Source organism: Miscanthus floridulus, chromosome 8 (genome assembly GCF_019320115.1).
Source record: "Miscanthus floridulus cultivar M001 chromosome 8, ASM1932011v1, whole genome shotgun sequence".
NCBI lineage: Eukaryota > Viridiplantae > Streptophyta > Magnoliopsida > Poales > Poaceae > Miscanthus > Miscanthus floridulus.
Window position 1 is genome coordinate 168,114,243 of NC_089587.1, and position 8,840 is coordinate 168,123,082.

The following is an 8,840-nucleotide window of genomic DNA, read 5'->3' on the forward strand; positions in this document are numbered from 1 at the left end:
ATAATCATAAGACAACCACCCAAGGACTACACCAAAACCATGGAATAGAACCAAATGCATTACTTGAATATTTATTCCATGGAATATATGCACAGACAGAATACTTGATGAAGACCAATGGGGTGATCACCAATGACTTGATGCTTCTTTGCTTTCAGTGACTAAGAATCGCTCCTTTGATTTCCAAGCTGATTGTTTTGTTTTGTATGGTCATCTACTGGTATTTAGATAAAATCTCTTCAAAGCTTGGCATCTTCTTCACTGCCTTATTATTTTTATCTGAATATTCTGGTTTTACTAAATTTCTAACAAAACATGATGGCCTAGTTTATATAGAACCAGACACTTTGCAACCAACTTGCCCCCCATCCAACCTTGAATTTTGTTCTGCTATTTTTTTTCAAAATATGCTCATCATTAGGGACAATTTGATCAATAGAACTAGTAGATGTTTTAAATTTAGATACAAAGTTAAAGGGATATTTTAAATTATATTTCATAATGGAAAAGATGGGCAATTTAGATGCATTGTTAATGGGTTATTTGAATTATGTTTTATAATGACAAAAGTGTGTAATTTATATGCAAACTTAGGGGGTTATTTTGAATTTCCTTTCACAATGACAGATGTGGGTAATTTATATACAAATTTAGGGATTATTTTGAATTATCTTGCATACTGGCAGAGGTGGGTAATAGATGCAAAATTAGGAGGTTGCTTTATATTTTTTCATAGTGGCAGAAGTGGGTAATTTTTTATAAATTACAATAGATTTAATAAATGTTATCGGCGATGATGATTTGAGTCTACCAAATTAAAGGATAGATGTTTCTAACTGTTGTGAGAATATCTAGGATTTATTTTTTCCCTAGCGCATTTGGTGGGAATTAACGTGGTGTCCCTGTTGGGTCTCTAATTAGTAATAGTATAGATAGATAGATGTGAAATTAGGGGAGGGGGGTTAGATTATGTATTTTCATAATGGCAGAAGTGGGTAATTCTTTTATAGATTACGTACATTAGATCCAATGACTATTGTCGGTGATGATGGTTCAAGTTTACCAAATTAAAGGCCAGATGTTTCTGATTATTGTGAGAATTTCTACGAATTGTCTTTTTTCCTAGCGCATTTCGAGCATCTCCAAGACTTCCCAATAAAGCCTCTAAATCTTGGATTTTTGGCAAGAATGGAAAAAACCCCATCTCCAACAATTCCCAATCCCACCTCCCAATCTTTCTACGCTTGGAAAATAGACCGATGGCGTGGACATATGCGCGTGTCTCCCACACGCGTATCCATCGGCCAATCTAAAAGTGGAAGGACGTGGGAAAGAATAAAGAGTAGAAAATGGTTCCTGATGTAAATATACAAGAGAGAAAGAATATATAAAAGTGGTTAGAATAATTTAGAAATAGTATAGAATACTAATGTAAAATTGTCTTCTATATTTTATGAATTATTGGAAGCTATTGGAGATGGTCTTATTTATTCCTCCCAATAATTTTTGGCGAGTTAGAAAACCCCATGGTTTTGCGAAAAAATTGTTAGGAACTCTTGGAGATGCTCGGTGTCTCCGTTAGGGTCTCTAATTAGGTCTCTAATTAGTAATAGTATAGATAGATAGATGCAAAATTAGGGGGTTAGTTTATATACTTTCATAATGGCAGAAGTGGGTAATTTTTTATAAATTATGTACAATAGATACAATGACTCTTATCGACGATAATGGTTCAAGTCTACCAAATTAAAGGTCAGTTGTTTCTGATTATTGTGAGAATTTCTAGGAATTATCTATTTTTCTTGCGTGTCTGGTGAGAATTAACGTGATGTCTCCATTGGGGTCTCTGATTATTAATAGTATGATGTCACTCTTCCTATCTCAATGAGTAGGCAGAGAAGAAGATGCGAATGGGCACAAGATGGCTACAAACAACCACATCCTCATTTACCCTTTCATTATCATTAAAGTCCAAAAAACAATATGCAAGAGAAATTATGTTAGGGAATGACATGAAAATTAGGTTTGCAGAACATTCCAAGTAAAAGCAATTTGTCCACCTAAAATTTGACAGGCAATGTATCACACATCACACACATGTAATCTAAAAGGTTAGTCACACAAATTTCAGTGCCATGTTTATACAACTTTGATTTTTTTTTTGACAAGTACCGCTTGAATTTGTGTGCGCTACACACATACAAAGGCCATTGACCGGCCAATGGCCCACACCCAAAAGTATGGAATTTCTGTGTGCTGATTATTTGCACAGTTTGACTAGCATTTTGTTCCTGAAGTTGAAGACTTGCATGACGGTTACAGTCTTGCGTGTGCAATTGCTAGCATAGATAGGTCAAGGATGCCCTTTTAGGAACATTTATGAATTCATGAGCATTTGTTAGCAAACAAGCTAGTGCTGTGTCATGTGCATTCTCACAAGTGATCTTTTCTTTATAGCCTACATGGAACATTCTAACAAAAGATTGGCTCTGCACCTTGAACTGTGCCCTTTTTGCATGATATAGGTCACTCAAAACTCAACTACCTTAGCTTTCCTTCGCTTTTGCTTTGGACATGAGCCAGCCCAGGAAATCTTACCGAAATCTAGAGCAGCCGAATCCACCACCGTCACCATTGATGAATGATGATGATTAGCTTGGAATCTGCAAGCTTGGGAAGGTACAATGATGCTACAAAGCCCCTAATCATGGCATCCACACCCACACCCAGCATTTCCTCAGGGCCCCTGAAAACGGCGTCGAGCTGGTTTTCAACCACGGCAACTGGACCGTAAGGCGGTCACCGTCGTCATCGCACTTTTCGGTAAGATTGGAGGTGATCAGGGGGGAGATCCTGCTGTAAGAGTGGCTGCCTCACTTTGTGCCGCCGGAGGGGAGCACTGCCGTTGCCGTCTCCTTCCACAGTTCCCCTGAGGTGGAATCAGCCACCACTCCACTCTTCCATTTCTTCAGCTGTATAGATGATTTTGCATCACTCTTTACAGGTCTGGATTAAAAGGAGAGAACACAAGGAAAAGGAGATCAGATGTGCCTTTGTTTGTGTCAACTATTCTGTTGCGTAATCATGACTGCTCGTACTGTTTAAGGATGAACAAGTTCAGTTGTTTTTAAATTAAGCATCAATTGCAATTAGGGGCAAACGAGCTTTGTTGCAAAGGAAACGGCTTTTGAGCAGGTGGTTTGGTCTTGGTTCTCAAGAAATGTATGGCTTCCATCTTGCCAGGTGAGTCCAGATCTTCATCCTTCCCATATGGAATCAGTCACCAAATGATTGGCTGATTGAATGGATGATCATTGTTCAGCAAAGCGGAAAAGAATGAGTGCACAATCCCAGCAGCTTGGCATCATATAAAGCACTTTTCATCTTTAGAAATGCCATCATGAGCCAATGATTAGAGCTGAACTTGACAAAGAAAAACTTTGCACAAGAGAAGGTACATTGATATTATTCAAAAGGATAAGTGGTTCTCTTTATTCTTGTATACAGGTATTTATGTACAATCTACAATTTTAAGGTCCTTAACTTTACAAGGCCATGCAATATACAGTTGATACGCTAGTATCATAAGCCTGATGTATCGTCAAGCAGGATGCTCCCATCACATGCTGATATACATTCTCTCCTAAAAAACCGCCATCATTGGTAGTACTTGCATTCTAATTAGAACTAGGGAATTTGCATACTTATAGTCTGCAGCAGGTACTCATTACAAAGTGCTGACGGATTTCTCTTAAGATGTCCCTTCTGATTTGCTGTTTCTGTTAATAGATAACAAATCAGGTTAGTGATTTGTGGACATGCGTACAAGGAGTACAGTCACTTTCTGCTTCTTCATAATCTATGTGCCTGAAGCTAAAACAATTTGTAGTTGCAAACATAGAGCAACTTTTGCGGTAAGCACACTGTGATTGAAACATTGGGGTAATATCTGAAAACGGAAGCAACACTCAAGTCTAAATAGCAAAGGTTTTTGAGCACCCAAAATACATTACTGTTACTGTTAGCTATCTTGACAGAACTCATGATACAATTTGCTAGTAAGCACAGTATATTGTAAAGTTATAGGTTGGAATAAAAAACAAGCGCATCACTGAGTAATCAAAAGGTTCTAGTCTTCTAGAAAGCATCAAACCATTCCTGACCAAGTTGGAGACGCTCCCAACCACTGCTGCAGCAGGCTTATAAAACAGCTATCGTAACCTACAAGCAACGGATTCGGTACCATCTAACAATGTTCTTTCGTCCTTAGGTTCTATGTACTTGCCGATCACCGAAAGGAAGGAATGACATTAAGGAGCAAGTGAAATTGTATGATGAACCAAAGGGTGGCACCTACTTTCTTGTAGTAAAAAAAATGCTAATATTGGCATTGCAGGTCAAGATAAAATATGAAAACTTCAAGGTGTAAGGAGACAGCAAGATAAATCAAATTATAAGAGTTTACAGATAGCCATGTTTCCAGAATACATGCTCATGATGTACAATATATGAAGTGCAATTACTAGTGGTTTAAATGAGAAAGGCTACATAAGCTATTTCAATAACAACTCAATTTTTACTAGATAAACCACATTGATCCTGCTAATGATATTGGCTTTATTTTTTTTCCATCCCTATCCAAGTATCCAGTGTTCCCAACTATGCCTAAGTAATTCAATAGCAAAATACAGTTTCTGAGAGAATAGGACTGCAGGTATTCACAATACAAGGTGTAAAAAAAACTTGTGTTTTCGTAAGGAACAAACATGGACATAGTTATAGCTCCAGTCAAAAAAATGGAGTAGCTCTCAAGTGCCAATATATTGATTTGTATGGACTGAAGTTTGAAATGTCTAGGTTTTCTTTGAATGCAACAAACAGTTTTACTTTAGCACCAATAGTAGGCATGCCAAGAAATTTAGGAATTTGAGATGGGCATCCAGAGGGTAAACACGAAGAACACAAAAATGCAGGTAATTATGCCGTCAGGTCCTTCAGGCATTGTACCAAACTGCAAATGAAGTTGAATCAGGTTTGAAATACTGAAATAGACAGCTAAAGCAACTTTCCCCGCTTCAATTTAACTACAATTGCAACCACGCCCACATGAAGAGCTGCAGCATCACCATATGCCCAACCAGATCAGATAGTGGGTGGACATGCGGTATGTAGATACAATCCTAATCTACAAACTACTGCACAAAACTGCTTCACCAATGCCAGGAGTCCAGGACTCAACAGCACTGGAGCACTGAATCTGGATCCAATTGAACAAAAGTTTGCCAGTTAGTTTCCACATGAATCAGCACCTAAACATCCTGATGAGCAAAAGCAGGAGGCTTGTGTGGTCGTGCGGAGGTAAAGCTTTGACCTTTGTGCGGCCTCCGCCTGGTTCTGGTAGAACTTGGCGAAGCGGCCGCGGTTGGCTGGCTTGGGTTTAACGGGCTTCTTCGGGCGCAGACCGGCGATCTCCTGCACCAACGGCACGTGCACCAGCACCGTTCTCCACGCCACGTACCAGCCTGGGGAGACGAAGCGGATCAGGGAACCCACGCAACTAGGTAAGCGAGGAGAAAAAAAAGGAGGGGAGGCATACTGAGGAGGATGAGGGTGAAGACGAAGGCGATGGCGAGGACGGGCCGGATGAGGAAGACGACGGCGAACTCCAACGCAGCCGCCAGGCCGCCGCTCGCCATGGCGCCGGCGGCAGCTCAGTTCCGGCCTTGCAAGCAGGGGATCCGCGCGCAAGGCTATTGAGCCTATGGCATGCGGGGCCCGCCCGCAGAAATCGTTGGCGCAAGCAAGAGCCTGGTTGCAGTTGCAGCGCCGTTTTGACTTTGCTGGCAATGCAAGCAATCGGGATCGGAATTGCCAAATTGGTGTGCAACCGTTTTCGAAGGAGAAAAGAGTACTAGCCAGATCAAATCCAAAGGCAAATATTTGCGTAAAATCACAGAATTTGTGTGACCGACCGTGACTCAGTCACCAGGAACCCAGGACATTCACAACACAACTTTGCTCAAACGTTCATCCGAAGATGCCGGCCTGGCACTCTGGCAGGCTGGCCCGATCCAAGCCAGTATTACCATGGGATGGTATAGGTGGGTGCAAAAATTACAGAGAACTATTGATCCAATATTTCAATTGAATTTCTCATCGCTGTTTAAAATAACAACACAACACGGTTACATTACATGAACCCCTTCCATCTTGATGTTTTTGTGGAAGATGCACGGGCAGGCTAAAATTGAAACACAGTGCCCGCATATGAAAATAAAATTCAGACTGTAAATGAGTCAGGCATTCCTATATGTTAGAAGCTGACAGCAAATACGTTAGTGTGATCAGGATTCTAGATACCTTCTCACGGATTCCTACTGCCAGAGGACAGAAAGTTGCCATCAAGTTCTGACTGGCCGGAGCTGACAGCGCCGCCGTATGCTCTGTGTTGAGTCACTGACGAGCGGGACCGGCTGTCAGTGAGAGAGAGGGAGAGAACAGTAAGGTTTTGATATTTTCTGAATCATGAATAGTGCAGCAACTTTGGAAATTTATAGGAAATTAATTACAGCTCTAAAAATTCTGAAAATTTATATGTAGCTTCTGTACATGTTCTATTATGGTTTAAAAATATGAAACTTGAAATTTGAATAAATTTTTAATGTTCAAAAATTCAGTCCATTAATTGATAAATGCAATTTCCATGATTTTTGTAGGCCACAGTATAATTCCAAAAATTATGAAATTTGTTTTGGTACACTAATTTGTCATGAGGAATCTTACATAAAATTTTGAGGTCATTTGGAACAAGTTCATTTTTGGGCTTATTTTCTAATTAATTCAAAAATGAATAAAAGTAAACCCTAAGTGTTAGGTTAGAGTTTGATCTTGTTTTAGTCATGTTTTGTGACCAGTAGGATTTCAAGATCAATTTGGTCAAGTCACTTGTGTAGTCCTTGATGGTAGAATTGCAAGTTGGTTTTGTTGGCTTGCAACTGTACCGTGAAGGACAATTGTATTCAAGGTGTTGTTATATTTCATGCACCATGAAAACATCATGTTTATATTATCATCATGTTAAAGCATATGTTATCATTTCGTGTAGAATCCGAGAGTGAACCGATCCTAGTTGAGCAAGTTGTTGAAGGATCCCCGGTTACCTCGGGATTTGATATTTGTGGTACTGATCCGGAACCCGAGATCGTCAACGAAGGCAAGCCCCAGTTTATGCATTAAACCATTACCTTGTTTACTTTGAAAAGTTTATCACCTAAGTTACCTATTGCATTAAGTTGATTAATTCAAATGTTACCTACTTGATGCATTGCCTACCTTGTTAATTGTTTACCATCCTTGAAGATGATTTCATTTACAAAGGCGTAGAATGCTTAGTATGCTTTGTGGTAGGTTTTCAAAGTAAAAGTTTCGATACAATCAAAGATGGCATACTGGCCAAAGAAAGAAAGAAGGTAGAATGAACTAGAGACTAGTCGGGTGACTTATCTTGAATGTTGGGTAATGTTGCCGACTATGTCGCTTAAAGGCCACTCATTGTGGATCTTCTGAACGAGACACTTTGTAGTACTGGTCACATGCTCTAGTAAGCCTACTTCGGCTAATCCAATACTAATTTGAATGCCCACACACTGGGAGTGGAGAGATGGTGGGAGTAGCGTGTACCCTCGTGGCTGGAATGTGGCCGGATTTGAGGTGTGTTGTGCTCTCGGGTGGCGTGGAGACGGTTTAGTATAGGAGGATCCGGTAGCGAGGTTGATGTATGCAAGATTAAGTTCTACATATGTCGTGTGATAAGGAATCCCCAGCTGGGACTTGAATCAATTCGAATTGCCGGTGCTTTGTGGATATGGAGACTTGATTCATTGCAGAAGCAATGCAGGACTGGTGAATTACTAAAACATGAGAAAAAGAATGGAATGAGAAGGATTGAAATATGGGAAATGTACATTTAGTTTGAGATAATGAACTAAAAGGACTTAGGGGTAAAACTTGAAAATTGGATGAAGAATAGTAAGCTTTTGGCAAAGAACTTTTGAATCTTGCTACATCCTTACCTTGCCCCAACACCTGCATCTTTAAAGTCTTTCATCCCCTGTTATGTCGGGTCAGTCTTGTTGAGTACTTTTGTACTCAGGGTTTGTTAACCCTTGTTGCAGGTGAGTCGCATGCGCAGGCTTGTTTTGGTCCCTACTGCATGTCTGTGTTTGAAGTCAATGACGATGAGGAATGTTGAATGGCCTTTGGACAAGGCACTAGTTTGTATGATAAATAATGTTAATGTAATATTATCCCGCTACTATGGTTGTATGACACTTATGGTATTGTAAGTTTGAAAACAACTGGTTTGTAAACTATGTTATCTTAAGACTTCCGCTATCTTTTACTCTGATGTATATATTTGAATAAATTGTTGTAATCTGCAATATCTGCGATTGGGATCCTGTTTGAAAAAGAATCGTGGATGATTCGGGTTTCCCGAGGACACCCGACAGACCTGTTAAGTTGTTGGAAACTCATGTACGCTATCAAAGGTCTGTTGAGACAACGATAGATGCACGTGGGGCTGATTTCTCAGGAGGTTCTGCCACAGCTAGTATCAGAGCAGTTCCTATCTAAGATCATTGTAGGTTACTTTGAAAAACCTTCAAATTGATTTGGATCAAAGAAAGTAAACTTGATATTTTAAAGTTCAAATTTCTTTCTTCTTACCTTTGATCTAGTCTCAATCCTATCTTATTTGAAAGTTCATGGCGGATAATATGATTAGGTTTGTCCTATGTATTAAAAATCTAGTACTTTTGATTATATAAATCTTTTGTACC

At 39.6% G+C, this 8,840-nt stretch overlaps 1 protein-coding gene across 1 annotated transcript; it reads right to left on the minus strand.

Moving 5' to 3' along the window:
• Positions 1 to 3,439: 3,439 nt before the first annotated feature.
• LOC136473945 (uncharacterized) lies at positions 3,440 to 5,807 on the minus strand. The gene is made up of 3 exons (XM_066471564.1): positions 5,597 to 5,807; positions 5,372 to 5,522; positions 3,440 to 3,779 (listed from the first exon to the last, which is right to left on the minus strand). The coding sequence occupies exons 1-3, from the start codon at positions 5,694 to 5,696 to the stop codon at positions 3,752 to 3,754; spliced, it is 279 nt and encodes a 92-aa protein (XP_066327661.1). The 5' UTR covers positions 5,697 to 5,807; the 3' UTR covers positions 3,440 to 3,751.
• Between the last annotated feature and the right edge of the window lie 3,033 nt (positions 5,808 to 8,840).